The following is a 21631-nucleotide window of genomic DNA, read 5'->3' as shown; positions in this document are numbered from 1 at the left end:
GGACACCGAGGCTCCTTCCACAGTTTGGCTATTGTGGACATTGCTGCTAGAAACATCGGAGTGCAGGTGTCCCGGCGTTTCACTGCATCTGTATTTTTGGGGTAAATCCCCAGCAGTGCAATTGCTGGGTCGTAGGGCAGATCTATTTTTAACTCTTTGAGGAACCTCCACACGGTTTTCCAGAGTGGCTGCACCAGTTCACATTCCCACCAACAGTGCAAGAGGGTTCCCCTTTCTCCGCATCCTCTCCAACATTTGTTGTTTCCTGTCTTGTTAATTTTCCCCATTCTCACTGGTGTGAGGTGTATCTCATTGAGGTTTTGATTTGTATTTTCCTGATTGTCCAGTCATTCTCAAAAGTTCTAGGTATTCCCCTTTTCTCATTGTGCAGGTATCCTAGGAAACAGTTGCACATCCCAAGTGGAAGAGTTATGGTCCTGACTTAAGGGACACCTGGCTTTCTGTTCAAGGAGATACGATTTTGAGAACTGAGTCAAATCTGGGGACTGGGTGAAAGTCTGTGGCACTCCTTCAAAGTAGCCCAAGTCAGGCCCCTGTTGACCAGACCTAGATTTTTTTTCCCTCCTATTATATATTATTTTGCTATGGCTGCCATAAGAAAATACCACAGATTGAGTGGCTTAAACAAATTTATTTTCTCACAGTTCTGGAGGCTTAGAAGTCTAAGATGTAGGTATCAGCAGGATTGGTTTATTTTGAGGCCTCTCTCCTTGGCTTGTAGATGCGGCTGTCTTCTCCTTGTGGCTTCACATAATTTTCCTCTTATTTGTATCTGTGTCCTGATTTCCTCCTGTAATATGGACATCAGTCACATTGGATTTGGGCCCAATCTGATGACTTCATTTTAACATTTTAACTTAATTACCTCTTTAAAGATCCTATATCCAAATACAGTCACATTCTAAGGTGCTGGGGATCAGGATTTCAACATACAATTTTGGAGAGACACACAGTTCAGCCTATAATACACAGTTTAAGTAGGGCCTAAGTATGCTCTCCATTTTATTTGGAGTTATGGACATATCTGTTAACCAATAAGCCAAAGATGTCTGTGGATTGAGCCACTGGCAGATTTCCTCCCAAGGTTACCACTGAGTAATCTTGGACCAAGTGACTTGGCCAGCCATAGGCCTTAGTTGACCACAAAGTTTAGGCCACCCAGTCACCAGATGACGCACCCACTCTTGGGCTTTTGTGGTCTACAGACACCATGTCTGTCCTGGTCATTAGTCTCAGCAACTATACTCACTCCCTCACCCTCATCCCCAATGTGGCTGCCCAGGAATAGGCCTGGTAACAGTATCCTCTCCATGTTGACCCCTCACCATTGTGCAGACAGTTCTGGGAACACAGGACAATCACTTGGTACAGGCTGACATTCTCACACAGATCAGTATGCATATTCTCCATTCTCTTGGCATCCTGTAGCTAGGTGTGCATGGCTGAGGTACAGCTCAACGTACCTTATGTCTGTATTCCAACAGAGGGGCCCTGGTTCTCCCACTGATTGACCTTTTTATTGAGCAAGTATGAAAGTGACCTTGTGGGCATGGTGTTGGCACACATTTTAGTACCAGGTTCAGGCACCAAGCAGTCTGATTATTCAGAAGAATGTTGTGTCCAAGCCAACTGCCCAGTGCCTGTTGACCTTGCCAGCCCTACAACTAGACCCATGGGAAGCTGCATTCAAGAGGAGCCCCTCTCCCCCAAGTAGTCCCAGATAGCTTCGGCCAGGCAACCCTGGGAGAGCTTCTGTGATCATTTATCAGCTTGTCACTGTAGCCTAACTGACCAACAGCACCCAGAACATCATACTCTTGCCTCTGGGCTTTTGCATATGTTCCCCTCCTCTCCCAGCAACTCTCTCCTCCTTCCCATTGCTAGGTCAGCTCCTCCTCCTGCAGGCCTGTGCCTGGGTGTCACTTCTCCTAAGAAACTTTATCTGACTCTCTGTACCTTCTCTCTCAGGGAGCTGCCCCCTGCCCTTTCCCGTGTACCCGGCCCACCCTCAATAGTAGCAGCACTCACCATTTCAGCTGGTTCCTGGCTTCCCAGAGAGATTTCACTTTCATTGAAGGCAGGGTTCTTGTGCTGTTCAGCACCCAGCGCAGAGCTGTTACTCAGGAGGAACACAAGCAATGGAAGAAATAAAGAACTGAAATGTAGTTTCTGGTTACAAGTCACATGTTTATCTGCCAAGGCTTTGCGATGCACTTCCATTGCAACATCTCTTGCCCCTTCAACAAAAGGCAGAGGTGAAAGTGGTCTGTGAGTTAACAAGTTATTAAACAGTTGTTCTCGTTTGGTTTTCAGAAAGTCAAAACCACATCCTACTCCAGTATAAGGACAACTGCAGTATCTTCTGGCTTTTTGGCACTTCGGGACTGAACACATCCTCCCTCCAGCCCCTCCCTAGCCCAGGTGTCTGTTAGCATTCTTACTCCTACCAGTTAGTTACCTGTTAGTGAGCTTCAGCCTGACCAGCCCTGTGCTGGCTCTCCTGCATCCCCATGGCAGATCCTCGGGCAGCCCTATCTAGCTGGCATTCTTAACTCTTGATCTGAAGATGAGAACCAAATTCAAGAGTTTAGGCAGCTTGCCCAAGGTTGAAAAGCTACTAAGTGTCAGAGGCAGTGTTAAAATGCTGCTGTCTGATGTCTGGCTGGTCTGAGAGAGAGAGAGAGAATGTATGTATGTTTTCTCTTTTAATAATAAAAACAAAGCTATCTTTCGGTTAACCATATGAAAGCCAGGAGCAGTGTTCTGCTTGAACTATCATGTGGCTGTCTTTGTTTGGGTTTCTATCCTCTATTCTCTGATCCCAAGATGGAAAAGGAGACACAGACTCCAAAATAGAGTTCATCTTTCACCTCCAAGCACTTACCTCAGTGCATTGTCTAAATAGTAGGGGTTTGCTTCATTTTTGTGTTTGTGGAGCAGTAAATTTTCTTTTTTTTACTGCCTATTATTCCATTTTGCATAACCTTTTTCTTGCACTTAACATCTAAGAAACCCAATCCTTTGGAAAATGCCATAAAATAAATTAAATTTTCCTGGGTACTGTGGTTTCTGTCTGCAGTGGCTTTCTTTTTGGCTTTTCTTCTAAGCTGAACATGCCTCTAAAATCTTAGCTTAAATCTTTAGCCAATGCATGTAGCTGTCTGCTCATTCTTTTGTGGCATCCAAGGTATCCTCTGTGAATGTTCAGGGCTGAATTACCAGGCTTCCTCTCTCTTCATCAACACCCACGCAGCATTCTGTGGTGGGGCACATTACCACCATGTTAGGAAATCAGTGGGTGTTCACACCAGAGGAGAAAAAGAAAAAGAATCGCCAAAACAAGCAAGTTCTTCCTATTCTTCCCTCTGTCTGAGAAATGTTCCCCTCCTTTTCCCAACGCCCAGTGTGTGGTACCTGCCAAAGAAAGCTTTCTCTTTGCTCTTCAGACACAGGCCTGATTGTGAGCCCTTCTCTCTGGTGGCCCCAGGAGTGCAAATTTGTATATGGGTTGTTTGTTTGGGTTTGTGTTTATTTTCCCAGCACATTGAAAACAGGGCCTTTTCCTATTGAAAATAAATTTTGGAAGTGAACTACTTTTCCCTTTGAGCCCAGCCCTTCCTCACCATAAACGGGCAGGCATTTTCCAAGAGGACAGTGAAAACTGGCCTCAAAACACCATCCCTAAACATTCACAGGAGTACCTCCAACAACTGTTAACCCCGAAAAAGCCCCTGTTGACAAATGCTACTGACTACCTCAGCCACTCCTGACGGCTATCAGCTGTCCCCGCGGAGTGGCAGCCTCTGCTCCGTGGTGGCAGAACTGGGTCACAGTCACGTGTGCAGCTATGGTGGGGTCCCCAGGCTTCCCCAGCCAGACACAGACGACTGAAAGGGGGAGAACCCGGCCCTCGTGTGGTTTTATAAACAGCAAAACAGTGCAACACATTTTCAATTATCTACTGTTCTGGTAAATATTCTTAATATTTAGGCATTGTTTTTTCTATTCACAGCCCTTTACAAAGAGAAATGGATTTCCTTAAATTTGTCCTAGGGCACAGTGGAAACATGTGTTTTCTTTTTACACATGTGTTTAAATAGCTTTGCTTATTATTTACATTTCTTCCCATAGTGTACTCAATCAAAACATTTTCTAGGCTTTCATCCACATGAGAAGCTTAAAAGGGCAATAATGAAAGCAAGTGCCTATAAGCCCTCTGGTGAATATGCCACAGTGTCAGCAGAGATTATTTTTCCAGGAAAGGGCAGTTTGCAGAATTTAAAGTTCTTATACTGTCTACCAAAAGTATGCAAAAACAGCGTTGACAACACAAGATGCTTTGGATTTGCAAAAACTAGGGAGGCTTTGCTAACCATTTATTGCAATAAGTGGAAAGAAAACAAAAATCCTTAACCTTGAAGGGCAGTATTTCCACTTGTCACAGTCACCTGTTAAGGAAATTGCCAGTTTTAGTGACTGGTCTTTTGTTCACTTTTTAATTTTGGAAGAAATTAAAACACACACAAAACCCCCTCTGATACACAAGGTTTCAAAAAGAGTTAGGATTCTCTCTGCCACACCAAGAGGTTGTCACGCTTCAATTTGAGCCACCTAGAAAACTTTGTCCATGGTAGCGTGAACCTCATGAGATTGATCCTACTGGCCTGTGAGTAAGCTGCTTCCATCTCTCCCACCCCACCCTTCTCCCTTAACTTCCTACCATGCACATCAGAAAGACAATGATTTTTCCCTCATAAAACAAAGTCTGTATTGCCATTGCTTAGTTTCAAATTACAAAGCCAGTTCTGTTGGAGCTTTTATGGTGATGCAATGCCAGTATTCCTTTTGAGTCTGCTTGTTCACATTTATATCTGGGCTCAGTGCTCCCACATTTCTGCCTATTCTGGAACTGGGGAGTTCAAAACAACTCTTCCAAATCCTCTGGGAGGACTCTTAGGTTTCAGAAAGATCTTTGTCATCAAATGGTGATTGCAAGGCTTTTTTTAAGCAGTTGGCCCAGTTGGCTGAGAGCCCTGCCCATTACCAGCTCTATGAAGATTGATGATTTGTCACCAGATATTCCAAAGACAAATCCCATTTGGTGGTCAGGTAGAACTGGTTGGCACTCCTGCCCTGTGGTGGGTGGGAGGAGAAGTAATGGAAGAAAAAGTCACTGGCCTTTAATTGATAATAAGGGTGAGATAAAAAACTTTCTTTTGGTGTTCTCGTCTGTCACATTATCTCTAATGGTGACAACTGGATGGGAGGCCTGTAATTCTCTGGGTTTGCCCAGTGGAAATTGTGATTTATCCCAGCATTTTGGGAATGTGTCCCCTGTGGCACTGGCTTTGTTGTCCAAATGGTTTGGCAGCTGCTTAGCGTATGTACGTGTCTGTGTGTTGAGGTGAGGGGTAGAGGGCTGGGTGGCACACAAGGATAGTGAGACTTCTATAAGGAGGTACTTTCTTTTGATGCATCCCAGATGAAGTCTTAAAAAGTGGCAACCTCTCCTGTGTTTGACAGATACTAATGAGGGCAGCTCCTCTTCCCTATCCTCCCACTGCCACTCATAAAGCAGTGGCCTTGTCTTGTAGGGGTTGCATATAATTTTTTAATGTGTGGGATGACAAGGGATAGTGGAAACTATTTGCCTTGGCATGTACTGTTCATTTCTCAGAGGAGTTTTATGTGCATTACGCTATAGTAGTACCCTTCCGATGTCTGGGAAGTGCTCAGAGCATTTACCATTCTTGTTTATTCCCTTTAAATTCTTTTCCTTTAGCCAGGCTCTCCAGTCACATGCAAAGATTTTAACATTTCTAGTAATTGAGTTTCACATCACTAGTATTAATTGCCACTAGAAAGCCTGAGAGAGAAAACAGTAGTTATCTAACAGATTAAATGTCTATAAGAACCCCTTGATTTTGAAGGGTGGAGGGACAAGTGAAGAGGCCCTACTGTAGGATAAGACACTGTGGTTTAACACTTTGGAAGTGAGATTTGCTAACTAAATACCTTGGGAATTGTGAGGACTACAACCCACATGATGATTGAAACCCAGAGATGCTTTCGTTTTCAAATTCCCTAACATGACACCTAATCAGTGTAATTATTTAGGACGAAAGTGAAAGAATCTAAAATTATTTTTTGTAGTTACTATTTTCAGTTTACTACTTCAATTATTTATAATAAAAATAATTTTACACACACTGTAATAACTTCTGTGAACTGGGCAGGTAGTATCTGCTCCCTTTGACATTTCTGTTGTCTCTAAGTGAATCCGCCACAAATTTCTGAGGTTGGTATTTGTGAAGCACTGTGAATGCCTGGGCTATTCCCCAGAGAGTTGAGTAGAAGCGTATTTAATAAACTGCTCAGGTACACTTAATTGTGGAACTTGTTTATATTTGTTGCTCAAACACAGTGCTGTTATTATTTAGAGCCTAAACTCCAATCAGATTCAAATTTACTTTAACTATTTGATCATGAACCATGCAATCTAATGGGAAACTTGGCTTAACCTGTTTTGTGAAATGTCTTGAGAACCAAATTATCCATGTCTGTGTCAAGCAAAAACAAAACTAGGTCCACATGATCTGAAACATAGAAAATGAATGCCTAGCGGAGATGCTGGTTTTACCTTTGAGGCCAAGATCGAATTACAATCCTGGGGTATGTGTGTGTTCATAAATGTTTATGTTTTTTATTTCTGTGTGTCTTTAATAAATAATACAGATAAGTATATACCCACAGATATAAGTTGCTGGTAAAGAAAATAAAAAGTTACAAGGTCTGAAAGGAGACACCAAAAATATGATTTCCTTACAAATATTTGCAGGAATTTTACTTAATTGCAACCAGAAGTCTGACCTGGAAGTGTAGTGTTTTGACCTCTGAGCTGTCTGGTTTCCTATTTGCGGTGTTTTGCTCTCCCCTAACTGTGAGAAAATCTATTTTACACGGTTTTAACCCTGTATATTCTTAGAAACACTGAAGTAGAAATTATTCCCTTGAGGGAAAAGAAATTCTCATTATTTAAAGAATGACTTGTAAAGGTTTCTCTTAAATAGAAAACATTTTTGAAACACTTAGGAAATCTTTCTTCATAAGATATATTTGAAAATAAAACAGCTTCTGGGTTTCCTTTCAAGGTAATGTGAACTTCTGGAAGACTCAAATTTTTGCATTGTGTAAGTTTATCCTTATTTTAGTAAAGTACTAACTTTTTAATAGCAAAAGTATAGAGTTTATAAATAGTTCCTGTATGAGGAAGCTTTTTCATACTTTTTTTTTTCTGTGTCCAACTTAGTAAATCTTTTTTCCCCCTCTCTCTAGTATTTTAGATAAGTAAAAATTAGGCTGAATAAACTCTGGGGACTCGGAGTAGTGTATGGTATTCTAATGGGCTAAAAGACACCAATGGAATTTAATTGGGATAACTGTGGGGTAAGGAGGCCTACTATTGGAAAATTATAGAATGCACATATCAAATGTTTGTAGATGGTATTTCCTGAATCTAGTACAGTGGTGGGGAACATTTTTCCTGTGTAGCCTCTTAGAATTTGCCTGCATGATCAACCAGTCATATACCCCATTTTAAAAGCTCAGACATTTTCAGTTGGAGGAAAGCAGCATTCTTCCTAAGTATTTGAATTTAGGGATTTAAGAATGAGGAACACTGACAGGTCCTATCCATTTAGTTGAAGAGCATTTCATCCCATTCTTTTTTATTTGTTTAATAACAGCTTTATTGAAATATAATTTACATACCATACAGTTCATTTATTTAAAGTATAGAATTCAGTGGTTTTTATATATTCACAAAGTTGTGCAACTGTCACCAGAACCAGTTTTAGAACATTTTCTTCACTCTGTAAAGAAACCCTGTGCCCGTTAGCAGCTGCTTCCCATTTTTCCCCATCGTGACTCCCACTCTGTCACTAGGTAACGATCAATTTCTGTTTGGTCTCTACTGATTTGCCTACCTACTCTGGACATTACATATAAATGGAATCTTACAATATGTTGTTTTTTGTAACTGGTTTTTATTTAGCACATTTTCAAGGTTCATCTATATTATAATTATTTATTGGTAATACTTCATTTCTTTCCGTTGCCAAATAATACTCCATTGTATGGATGTATCACATTTTGTTTATCCATTCATCAGTTGGTAGACACCTGGATTTGCTTTCTTTGGCTATTGGGAATAATGCCACTATGACTACTTGTACAGGTCTTTGAGTGGATGTATGTGCTCCCTTCTCATGAATAGATATCTAAGAATGGAATTTCTGAGTAACTTTGTATTTAATATATTGAGGAACTTCCAGACTTTTTTCCAAAGCAGCTGCACCAATTTTATGTTCCCGCTAAAAATGGATGAGTATTCTATTTTCTCCACATTCTTGCCAACACTTGCTATTATCTGGCATTTTGGTTATAGCCATCCTAGTGAATGTGAAGTGGCTTTGATTATGATTTTGCAATCTATTTCCCTGATGGCTAATGATGTTTATTTTCTATTTAAGTACTTATTTGTCATTTGTTTAATCTTTTTTGGAGAAATGTTTTCAAATCCTTTGTCCATTTTTAAGTTGAAGGTTTTTTATTATTGAGTTGAGTTGTAGGAGTTCTTTACATATTTTAGATTCAGTTCCCTTATCAAATAGATGATTTGCAAAATTTTTCTCCTGTGGATTGTCTTTTCAGTTTCTTGATGGTATCTTTGAAACAAAGATGTTTTTAATTTTGATGGTGTCCAGTTTATTCAACTTTTTTGTTACTTCTCCATTTTGTATTATATCTGAGAAACCATTGTCTAATCCAAGCCCATGAAGATTTGTGCCTGTGTTTATTTCCTAAGACTTTTATAGTTTTAACTCTTCTGCTTACATCTTTGATCCATTTTGAGTTAGTGAGTTAATTTTATGTATGATGTGAGGTAGACTCCAGCTTTATTCTTTTGCATGTGGTTATCAGGTTGCCCCAGTACCATCTATTGAAAAGACTATTCTATCCCAATTTAATTGTCTTGGCCCCCTTGTTGAAAATCAGTTGTCAGTAAATACAAGGATTTATTTCTGGACTCTCAGTTCTATTTCTACATGTCTGTCCTATGCCAGTACCAAACTATTTCAATTAGCCTTGTATTAAATGTTATTTCTTTCCCAACAAGGTTAAAGCTGGCATTTACCAGGATCAAGAGTCTCTTTTAACCTAGTCAGTATAAACATCATTTTAAATTGTTATAAACGCCTTATTTTTAAAGAATTAGTAAGATATTAATTATACCAAGCTTTTTTCTAGGATTCTTAGATTAAATTAAACCCTTTCACAAATTTATCAGCTTTAATTGTTCCATTTTAACCAAATTAGTGAAGAGAAAAGTGATCCTCAGTATAGTCAAGGTCTTCATATTAATGGAAACCCATAGTGAGTCATCAGTATTTGTAAGATATACTGGGGATGCTTACAAGTCTCTGGAACTCCTGTTAAAATCCTTTACTCGAGGTTGTAAAGCTGACTGCAAGTCAAACACCCCCCCCCCCCCCCCCCCCCGCTGCCCCTCCATCTCTCCTCTGTACTTTGTCTCTCCCTATCCTCTTGTGCATACTGAACTCTAAGCCTCCCCTACCTCCCAGGCTTCCTGGGAGCCAATAGGAGTTGTCTGTGGTTTGAGGCAAACATTCTTGTGGTGCCCACCATTCTCAGTCCTTCTAGCAGGATCCTTTTGATCCCTCCAGATTCTGCTTAGATGTTTCCTTTCCTTGGGGAGCGCCTTCCCCCCCAATTTAATTTGTTACTCTCCATTGTTTAATGAAACATACCCTTCCTTTCTCAGTCTCCCTGGCTTCCAGTGCATGTCTTTGTTGTAGCACTTAGATTGTAGCCATCATCCTTTCACTGCACTATCTCTCCCTCTGACCTCAGTTGAGTACCTCAGGAGCTAAGCAGTTTTCTTGGCACAGCCAGGGATTCACATAGCACTTGTATGTGGTGGGTACATAAAGAGGGCAAGTGGGAAGACTCTGGTATGATTATTTCTTTTAGAGGAACACCTGGCTTTTGACAGGATGAAAAAAAAATAACCATTTTCTGTTCATATTAATCTATAACTCTAGTGAGATCATTCTCAGGGTCAGAAAGAGGAAAAACTCTACCCTGTAGGGTGTCTCACTTGTATGAAACTACTCCAGTTTGCTGCCATCCTGCTTCCTCAGCAGCAGTTCACTACTGTCAGTGTGATATTTAGTTCATGTCACGTGACTAACATAGACTTCCCAGATAGAGATATATAACTCAAACCTGTTTCACAATATTGGCCTTATTTCTCTTTCTAAGGAATTTTCTATTTTTCCTGAGCCCGGAAAAGTGTTTTCTAGAAGAAACTGTGTTTTCAGAAGAGAGTTGAGAAAGAAGTAAGACTGTTGTGTGAGAAAAGATTTCAGTGATGGGACTCAGCAGAGTGGAGGGGTATAGGTGAAGGTAGATAGGGAAAAGCAGGCCCATGAAGCATCAGCTTGAGTAGACCACAGGGCACGACTGAGGAGCCAGGGGAGGTGATGATGGGACGGTGTAGATGGGGCTGGTGTTGAGGAAAACCCTAAGAAGTGACAGAAGCTTCTTGTAGAACCTCAATGGTGGGAGAGTCCGTGGAGAGGTTGCACCACTGAGAAAAGATGGAGAAGAACATAGTAAGCCATTGAGGAGCACAAGGCCAGGGAGGAGGTGGGAGGGCGGTGCAGAGCACAAGATAGAAGGAAATACATGACAAAGGGTCTTGATGTCTTTGCTGAGGTGGGTATCACCTTGAAACTCACAGCCTGCTCCAGGGCCTCACAGAGATCTCCAGGACTCCCTTTCAGAGACTCCAAAGCACTCCAATGTCCAGTATTTTCAAATACCAATTGCAAAGGTCTCCTACCATACGAAACTTCTATGAAAACCCCTAAAAGGAAGAGAGAAAGCTGCTGTGAAGAGAAGGGAAAACTGTGGCTGGGAATAGAGGAATAGCCTACAGAAGAGTGGTTCTGTGGGATGGATATCCAGGACGCTGTTTGGGATGTTGTAACATTACAAGAGGCTTTTGTGGAGCCTCAGGAGCATTCAACAAAAGGAAAAATTTACAGGTCAGGAGAAAGTGGGATTTTTGTGGACTGATGGAGCAGTGTCTGTCTACTCCTCAGGGTGTTGGGGACTGAGCTGCAGGCAGGGTACATCTTCAGTCCTCTCCTGTGTATGTCTGATCTGATGTTTCTCCAGAGACCATTAGAGTATCAGCCCACTAGTTTCCTACTCCTTCCCTCCCTGTTTCTGGTAGTTCCTTCGTATTTCCATTTCTTTTGAGCTCTACTATTGTACTGAAGTATGTTTTTCTTTTATCCAGATTCGATATGTTTTTAGCAGGAGGGAATCCTTTATCTCTGCCTCCCCAGATTCCGCTTTTAGGCATATGCCCTTTTTACTGCAAGGCTCAATTTTTTAAAAGTATGATATACTTTTTACTCCATACCTAAGAGCTTGATGATGTGGCTTGAAGTCTGCAAAATGTATGTATTTGTATCTATATGTATACCTATACCGATAATCAATTAACATATTCAAGCAAGTAGCTCAATAATGAAATTACCATTTCTGTTGTGCATGCAATAGTGTGCTTATTTAGGGCTTAAGGAAGATGAGAGCTTTACAGTCACTTATTAGATAATTTTTGTTTAGGTTGCTTTTGAATTGTTACTTACAAAATTATTCTAAAGATTATGGTTACAATTCACAACATACTATGGAGATCCCTGGGTGGCTCAGCGATTTAGCACCTGCCTTCGGCCCAGGACGTGATCCTGGAGTCTTGGGATCAAGTCCCACATCAGGCTCCCTGCATGGAGCCTGCTTCTCCCTCGGCCTGTGTCACCTCTCTCTCTCTCTCTGTGTGTGTGTCTCTCATGAATAAATAAATAAAATATTGAAAAAAAAATTCACAACATACTAAAGAATGTTTTTGTGTTTTTTACGTAATGCTATTTTCAAAGTCAGCAAATTAGAAAAGCAAGCTTAAATTAATATTAATTAAATTAATTTGTGTTAATATTTAACAAATAGTTTTTAAAAATGCATCATCTTTAAGGGGTTCTTTTCTTTAAAAAAAGATTTTATATATAAAATCTTAAAATCTTAAATCGCATAATATATATAGCTTAAATCTTAAAACGCATAATATATATAGCTATAAAAACTAAGAAGCTTTTTGTTTTTTGAAGATTTTATTTATTTATTCATGAGAAACACAGAGAGAGAGATGCAGAGACACAGGCAGAAGGAGAAGCAGGCTCCATGCTGGGAGCCTGATGTGAGACTCTATCTCAGGTCTCCAGGATCACACCCTGGGCCGAAGGTGGTGCTAAACCACTGAGCCACCCAGGCTACCTGCCTTTTTTTTTTTTTTTTTTTTTTAAATGATCAGAGCACCATTAAGGAAAAAAAATTCTTGATGTCATCAGATATCTTCAGATTTCTCTCTCTCTTATTCTTTTATAGTAGTATTGTTCAAATCAGGGTTCAAACAGGGTTGGCCCATATATTCATCACATTTGGTTGATTTTCTTTACCTTCAGTGAATATCTCTTTGAACTTATGGGAACACCCCTCTCATTTTTTTTTTCTTGCTATTGAAGAAACTAGGTCAAATGTCCTCTGAAATTTCCTACGTTTTGGGTTTGGCTGGCTGCATATGCATGGTAGTGTTAACATACTCTTCCAGCCCCTGTATTTCCTGTAAACTGGTAGTTAGATCCACAGACTTGATGGGATCAGATCCCTGTTGTTGTTTCTTATACAAGATAACTTGGGGTGGTTGGGGTATATTTCCTGTTGTTCTCATTGGGAAGTACATGTCTTGTTATATCTCTCTTAATTTTGTGTTAAGGACATGTGTATAGTGAAGGTGGTTTTATGATTTTTTTTTTAACCAGTGTTTTTGATTTGTTCATTTGATATTTGTATTAACAGTAAATACTTGTAAGCAAAACAACATTAAAAAGTCCTCTTTACATATTCTAAACTTGGCCTCTTTTAGGCAGTGAAGATAAGAATATCAAGGTAATATTTCAGAAATAAAACCTGAGACAAAGCCTACATCGTTAGTTTCTTTTTATTTATTTATTTGTTTTTAGCAGTTTTATACCTTTATTTGACAATCAGCGATCAGTTCTCATCCACATTAATAGTCTGTAGATTTTTGAAAGTGGTGACAGGTACGTAGTTAACCAGCGTGTAGAGCTTGTTTGGTGAATCTTCATCCTCGTTACGTTGTCTGGACAACCGCACATGGATACGGTATGGAACATTCCTTATTCCTTTGGCCCAGACAGCTTTGTTGAGCCTGGTGTCAATGCGCACATCTGGAGTTCCCATCTCCTTCATGGCAAATTTCTGGATCTCTTTGAGTGCCTGAGGGGCACGCTTCTTGAAACCCACTCCATGGATATGTTTGTGGATGTTGATGGTGTATTCTCTGGTCACTACCTCGTTGGTGGCAGAACGGCCCTTCTTCTTCTCGCCACCCTTCTTTGCGGGAGCCATTCTGCCGGGCCCTAGTTGGAAAGGAAGCGTTAGTTTCTTTTTAATCTGAGTCTGTGTGAGATCTGATTTAGCATCTTAATTATGATCAGAAGTCATTGCATACCTATCACATTAATTTTTACGTATCAAAATGATGTACATTTTATGTGAACTCTAAGGACTTGGGGAAGGTAAAAATAAGAAGTGGTGATCTTTTTTTTTTTTTTTCTGTGAAAAGGTAGATCGTCTGGTAGTTAGAGAGAGAGAGAAAATGAAACAAAGGAGGCACGAGACTTGTTTTTTGAAATCCTCCAGAGATACGATAGTAATTGAGCTAATATGCATTGGCTTCTCATAAATTGCCTCCATCATTTGGGCCTTGAGTGCCTTAGAAATGATTTCTCTCCCCATGCCTCTTCACCGTTGCTATAGTACTCCTACTAGAGGCCTATTTGTTTGTGTTTAAGGAGCTGGGAGAATTTCTCTCTTACATTCACTTACAGAACTTGCATTTTGTGTTTGTCTTCCAAGAACTCTGTAAAGACTCCTGCTACTAATTTCATTATAACACACCAGTAAATCAACAAAATAAGATTTAGAGCAGTGACTTCCAAATCTGAACTGCATATCAGAATGCACTGGAGCTCTTTAAAAAGAATACAGGTTTTTGGAACCACCCCAGACCTACATCAGATTCTTGGGTGCTGGGGATATAGGAATCTGTACAGGTGAGAAAGACTCCAGCCTTGGAACTTTAGATTCCAAGTGATGAGATACTCCTATCCAAGTGATTAAGATATGGATGGTGAACTCATGATTGGGAGTCGGAAAAACTCTCAACTGGTAGGTGGTTACTTAAACGTCATAGTGGTTTATTTAATAACCGAAGATGGTAGGATTGATAACTTTGGGAATACTTACTGTTTTTACATGACTTAAGTGAATGTGTCAAAGATTGAAAAAAGACCCAGCACATTATAAAATGGGCTACAGATCCCAAATGACTGTGACAATACGGAGGGGAATGTTTGTTTTTTAAGGGGCATGTTTGTTACAGACAAATGCTGAGTAGAAAATATAGAACAGAAAATAGGCTATATAAACTTCATAGGAGAAAGCAGTTCACTGTGTGTCTCAGAGGACAGAGCCACAAATCTGAGATGCAGTGCCTATTATGATAGCTTATTTAATAAACACAAAACCTTAGGTGAAATGGAAATGCTATTCTCAGTGCTGAAACATTAAGAACTGTTCTTTTATGATGAAGAGGCCCACAACGATTCCTACTAGCAGCAGTATTCAACATTTACTGAAGATTCCAGCTCAAACAATAAATCAAGGAAGAAAAATACAGGTGAAAAATTGGAAATAAAGAATAAAAGTGTCATGAAAAGTCTAATGGAAATATAGCGGCTAATTATTAGAATTAATAAGAGGGTTTAATAGGTTTTTCAGCTGCAGATCAAAGTACAAAAGTCAATTGCAAAAGCAGATGATTTGAAAATGAAATTTTTAGGAAGTAATATGTATGATGGCAACAATAAAAAGTAGGAAATACCTCATAATAAACTTAATGAAGTACACAAGAACATTATGAAGAAAAAATTTAAAGCTTATTGGAAGAGATTTTTAAAAGTCCTTAAAAATAGTTGGGAGGTCTGCCATGTCAAATGTATAGAGGTCCTATTTGTCTCCAAATTGATCTATAAATTCAGGGCTTTTCTAATCAAACTCCCAAAAGAATTTTCTCATGCAACTTGATAAGCTATATGAAAGCATAAAGGAGCAGGAATAACTCCCAAGTGTTCCAGAAGGCTAGGAACAGTGTTGAGAGTCAGGAAAAGAATTTGCCCTACTGAATATTAAGGTTTATTGTAAATAAAGCTTAGGTAGTTAATACAGTGCATACTGACTGATAAGCCAACGGAGTAGAGTAACTCTGAAAGAGAGGCCTGTATATGGCAGAGCTGCCACTGCAGACCAGCAGAGCCCTGTTCTATTGAATATTAAATCATGAAAGAGCAGGAGTGGATTTCTCAGTGATGCGACACCTAAAGTCAATCAATGTATGTAGCATTGAGTTTTTTTAAAAAGTAAAATCAGGGGGATCCCTGGGTGGCGCAGTGGTTTAGCACCTGCCTTTGGCCCAGGGCGCGATCCTGGAGACCCGGGATCGAATCCCACGTCGGGCTCCCGGTGCATGGAGCCTGCTTCTCCCTCTGCCTATGTCTCTGCCTCTCTCTCTCTCTCTCTCTCTCTCTCTGTGACTATCATAAATAAATTTAAAAAAAAAAAAAAAAGTAAAATCCGGTTATGAAGCAGCATTTGTCATGTGATTCCATTTTTGTTAAAAAAGAGTGAGAGAGAGAGAGAGAATATCTATGTATTTATGTATCTTGAGAAAAGACCTGGAGGACACCAAAAGTCAAGGTGACAAGTAATTGTTTCTGAGTAGTCACATTATTGGCAATTTAACTTTTTCCTTAATACCTTTTTGCTTTTGTCTAGTTTTTTTTTGTTTTGTTTTTAACACATTGACTATATATCACTTTAAATTAGAAAAAAAAAATTTCATTTGGAGTTTTTTCTTCCCTTAGCTATTCTTATTTGATTAGTCTTCTAGATTAATTTTAGAATTGTTTTTGACAACTTCCAAACTGCCTCCTACCCCCATACACACTCACAAATAACGTTTCATTGTGATTTTGATTGGAATTGTCTGGTACGCAATAGACACTCAGTACATGTTTGTTAAGTAAATAAATATGGGAACAATTGGCATCTTTATAACAGTTAGCCCTTCCAACCCAGAATATGGTATGTTACTCAGGCTTTTCAAGTCCTTTTTCAATAAATGTAAGTTTTGTGATTTTTTAAAATACAGATCTCACACGTTCACATGATTAATGATTTCTGAAATTGTAGTCTTTTCATTTTACCCCACATTGAGTCGGACTGTTAGCTGTGTATCTTTAGTGTCAGGACTTAGAAGTGTCAGAATGATTTAAGGTAGATAAACATGTCCTGTGTAGTGAGGTTAAGGACCTGGGTTTATTTAGCTTAGAGTAAATGACTAGGTTGAAACTGGCTACCTATCTCCAAGCATTTGGTAGCAGCCAGCCTTCTTTCAGCTCTGCCAAAAACAGAACACAAGAAAATGAACTTCAGCTATAGCTCGAGGAATTTAGATTATAGATTGCAGACTGGCAGTGCAAAGCTGAAGCTGCCCTCAGAAACACTGTCTTTGGACTGCATGGTATATTTTAATTTATTAGTAATTTAAAATTTGGGAGATTTCACATAAAAATTTGGATATACAGTTTTTCTGGAACGCCCAAAATCTGGTACCCTAGTAGTGGCTGCTGAGGGTGGAGTTCAGTAGCTTCTGTCTCCTGTAAACCAGGCATGTGTTTTCACCATTTTTTCACAGCCCAAACCCAACCCTTTTCATGTTACTGTCCTGCCCCTTAATGCATTTAAATTTGCAACCTCAATTCAAATGATAAAGGAAAAATTAAGTTGCACATGGCGAAGTGTAGCATCTTCCCATTTGGAATTTTGGTGCTGTTTTTAAAATATGATTTAAGTATGATCCTGGCTAACAAGCAGGAGTGAACTGGATGATTCTTCAAGGATGTTTCATGTCCTGTGATTCTGCGATCCTGTTAGAATAGTACAGTGGTTCCCAAACTCTTTTTCTCATTGCACATGGTTGTAGAATTGTAGGGTTGGAATAGACCCCCTGCAAGACAGGGAGGCCACAGAGGATATGCTTCATCTGGAGTTCATCCTACGCACAGGAAGTGTGAAAGTTGTTGCAGAGGGGCCAGCTTGAACAGCCAGCAGTTCAAACAACTGGCTACCTCATTACAAAGCTTTATTAAAAAATCTGTTTCTTTTATGCATAGTTATTTAAAGGTGAGGGAAGGGTTTTGTAGAGAACGTTGAGTTTTATAAGTACCCAGTTCTGTCATCCCCATCATTATGCATGGTCTGGCAGAGTTACGGTTGTGGGAACCATTGTTTTGAATATCATTTCATCTGTGCTTACACATTATCTAAACATGGTTTTCATACCTAATCTTAAGGACATATTTTCATAAACCAAAAAGTGGGAAAGCAGTATAGGAAAGAAATCTGAAGCGATAATTTCTCGATTTGTTTTATTCTAATTTTTGTCTGCCCGAGCAGCTTTCTCGTTCAGTGGTAACATGCTCAGATGGATCCCATAGATAGTAAAATTAATAGCACATGTGGCCAGTGGTATTGCATACAAAGTCAATGAAGTGACAGGTAAAAAAAATTTTTCTAAGTAAATTTGGCCTTAAGTAATAATTTTGTTCATAGGTCTTTTGTTTTTTTTCGTGGAACTAACTAGTTTGCCCCATTTGTTTTGGCATCAAATAGACATAGCTTTATTGTGACTCAGAGTCCAGTACTGTCCTTATTTAAGAACGTGAAATGTTCTCTCAAGGGATCCTTTTGGAGTCTCTAAATGTCTTGGTTTATAAGTGAAATTTTTAGCCTAGAACCAAATATTCCACTTACCCACCCAAATTGTTTCCCACTTGTGGTCTTAAACTAGGATCCTCTGTGTGTGTGCGTGTGTGTGTGTGTGTGTGTGTGTGTGTGTGTTCTTAAACTTAGGGTAGGACTTTTGTTTTTTGGTTCCCACAGAACAACTCCTGTCCTCAACCCCATCCATCACCAGCAATGGTGAAGATCACATTAAGCCTATAATATGTTTCAAAGGTCCCCATCAGGGCTTTTCTCACGTCTCCATCTTGTTACTATACCTAACCTCTCTGTATGTTCTGAATGTTTCATTCAGAAAGCATCACACTTGTGACTTCTCTACCCATGGCCATCTGATAAGGACAGGTGTAACTTTCCAAATGGACAGTTACAATGAGTTGTAACTTCATTTTTTCTGAACAGAATAGCTTTAAAATACACATGTTCTTTATTTTTAAAATGCTTTCTATGTTCCTGGTCTAGTCTAGCATAAAAGACATTGTCAGACTTGGTAGCTGTCAACCCCTTCCTTCCTACCCTCTTATTAAATTTCACCAAGTCTTCAGATAGAGAGTGAGAGCTGACTCATGATCTCAGACTGAAAACAGTCACAAGTCTGAACTGGTAGAAAATTGGGAGCTGCTTCCAGGTCAGCATATAGTCATCTGATTACCACCAAATACCCTTTCTTCAAACAAGTAGGAGACCACTATCCCACCTGCTTTTACCATTGCTAAAAATTTGTTTACAAATTTAAGATCTCATTTCTTTGAAATTATCTTTAGGACTAAATCTTCAAGTCATCTGTGTTCCAGACTTTGAATTATAATTACAGCATTAGTTTGAACCTGCTGTTTCCCGCAGCATTTAAAGAAGCTATCAAAATTAACAAAGGGCTGGCATTATAAAAGAGCATACAAGTTGAAAATTTGTATTTAGGCAACTGAGATTTCATTTTTAAAGTTCAAATCCTGAATAGGGGTCACTCTAGAAGGCAACTAGCCTGATCTCTGTAATAAGTCAGAGTTATAAATAAAAGAAAGAAAGGGAGAAATTATTTGAGATTACCAGAAATGTAAGAGACCTAACCAGATGCAAAATGTGATCTTTGGTTAGCTTCTAATTCAAGAGGAAAATCACTGATACACATTTTGGGGGTATTTTGGGAGATTTGAATATGGGCTGGTTATTTGATGGAGCAATAATGTCATGCTCAGTTGTGATCACAGTATTTTGGTGATATAGGAGAATGTCTTGTCACATATGAATCTGTGCTCACGTATTTAGGAGTGAAGGGTCATGATGTCTAATATACTTTGAAATGGTTTACCAAATAGGTATATGAAATATGATAAGGTATTAACCATTATCGAGTCTAGCTGGGGTTTTAGGTGTTCATGGCACTATTTTTCTACTTTTCTGGATGTTTGACATCTTTCATGATTGTGAGTGATGATAACAATAACGAATAAGTCATCTTAGGGAGAGAAGTATTGTGGGACAAAGTAGGTCTTTCTGCTTTGAGGCTGCCTTGAGGTTTGGGAGGTTTGGCTGGAGGAGAGCCATGCAGCGTTGGGTGGAGCCAGCTATGAAGCAGTGCTTACCTGTCATTCAGTCCTGATGGCTCAGCAGGCCACTCAGAGGCATTTTCCCAGGCTCCACGTGCTCTCAGAATAGCTGTGGGAGAGGGCTTTGCATTGTGATGCACTGTACCACAGACTTCTCTTGGCAGCCTCAGGGAAGTTCACATCACCTTGGCTATGAGTCCCCTGGAAAACAAGTGAAGCTGTATAGTTTTACAGTAAAAACTCCACATTGGATATTTGTTCTCAGTGTCTTGGGACTATGAAATATATAACAACCCAAATACACGACCACTCCCTTAAAAAGTATTACTCACTGGAGCACGGTACTACTTAAAACTAATGTACTGCTCTACTAAACCAGGATGAGATCTGTTCAACCCATATTTGATTTTTGTTGTTGTTTTTCCTTCTATTCATAAAGTCTCTGAATCTCTATTAAAGCCATTTTGGAGGAGTTTATTTAGACAAAATATGGAGTAAAATAGCAGAACTCAGGTTTGTCCTTAAAACACGGGCCACTCTTTCATAAATATTGCTGAGTCCCTTCCCTCCACCCCCACCCCTTTTTATCTTAGAGACTTAAACTCTTTAGTGATGACCAGGTGAGCCAGAAGAATGTGAATGTGGTAACAAATCATCATTTGGGAGATCTATACAAAGGAAGAGCAGCAGCTCTTTACAAACTACAGAATGCCAGAGGCATGGACTGGAGACTTTTGGGGGCTGTTCGGAGGTCAGGGGGACGGGAGATGGACTCTTGCTGGTACTGGACATCAAGTGACATTAAGCAGCACAGAAATATAAATTATTTCTAGAAATATGCCTACTTGAAGACTCCCGGTAGAAAGATGATTCCACAACAAAACTGTTGCCCTCCTAACCCCAGTCTCTTCCTGGGTCTAAAGACAATATTCTCAGATACCCAGCAAGGAAACAGGCATATTTAAATGTGATTTACAAGTGCCTCAGGATCTTGGAATGCTATTGTCAGGTAGTTTTCAAGTGAAGAGATGCTCACTTTGTGATTTCCATTTTGTCCCCTACTCCAATTCTGTGCATTTACAACACCAGTGTTAAGCTTGGAGTGTAGGCCAGGAGAAGGGAATAGAAAAGGCCTCCTGGATTCTTTGCCAAGTTGCTATTTAGTTTTAGAGAATAGTGAAACTTTGCTTTAGCTCTGGCTAAGTACAAAATCTCAGTGGCCTGCTGAACTCTGTGAGGAAGTTAATTACATTAAAGAGCAAAGATAAGCCTGTAGTCTTTATCACTGCCTGTTATCTATGGATAAATGAAATACATCTCTGTAGCATTTCAAGTCCATATATTTCAGTGGCAGTTATTTTCTCTGTTTATATATCAAAATTAGTTTGCCATAAGAACTGACACAGTATCTTTTGTGTTTAATCCCTTTTCAAGTTCTCTTTAAACAATAAACTTTCCTATGGCTGGTGGAATTTAGATTAAGCAGGTGCAAATCTTTTTTACATGTTAAATTTGCCATTTCTCTTGAAGATGCCATGGTGGGGTGGGGGTGGGGCTGGAGAATTGGTTTTCCATTAAAATCATGACAGGTGGCCAGTTTAGGAATGATTCTCTTTAGCATAATCCTATCCTGGGGGTGGGAAGCATAGGGAAACTGGTTCAGTGAACTCAATTCTAGTAAGTTTAATAATCACTTAGTTACTATTTTCTTTATACTGCTTTCTTTTTCTGTTGGAGAAGGTGTTATATTCAGACTGTTGTTTAGCCTACCAAGTAAGAGTTAGTTATCACTCAGGGTATGTCCAGATACCGTGTTTTCTGAATTCAGATTTCAGAGTCAACCTCAGATTTAGACCCCTTCCTAATAATAACATTTTATTGCTGGAGATTTTGTACAGGGAGAAGATTTTGAGAATCTGAGTCTTACCTAGAGCTGTAAGTATTAAGTATGATTCACTACTACCAAA

At 39.5% G+C, this 21631-nt stretch overlaps 2 protein-coding genes across 2 annotated transcripts in view; one reads left to right on the top strand and one right to left on the bottom strand.

The window, feature by feature from the left end:
- Positions 1-21631, top strand: part of SLX4IP (SLX4 interacting protein) — a 183600-nt gene that overhangs the window by 128495 nt on the left and 33474 nt on the right.
- Positions 13163-19818, bottom strand: LOC144297942 (large ribosomal subunit protein eL31-like). Its single transcript, XM_077872211.1, has 2 exons — positions 19701-19818; positions 13163-13613 (listed from the first exon to the last, which is right to left on the bottom strand). Exons 1-2 carry the CDS (start codon positions 19705-19707, stop codon positions 13225-13227), a joined length of 396 nt encoding a protein of 131 aa, XP_077728337.1. The 5' UTR covers positions 19708-19818; the 3' UTR covers positions 13163-13224.

Source organism: Canis aureus, chromosome 26, assembly GCF_053574225.1.
Source record: "Canis aureus isolate CA01 chromosome 26, VMU_Caureus_v.1.0, whole genome shotgun sequence".
Lineage (NCBI taxonomy): Eukaryota > Metazoa > Chordata > Mammalia > Carnivora > Canidae > Canis > Canis aureus.
The sequence above is the reverse complement of the archived record's forward strand: the minus strand, read 5'-3'. Positions and strand labels throughout refer to the sequence as shown.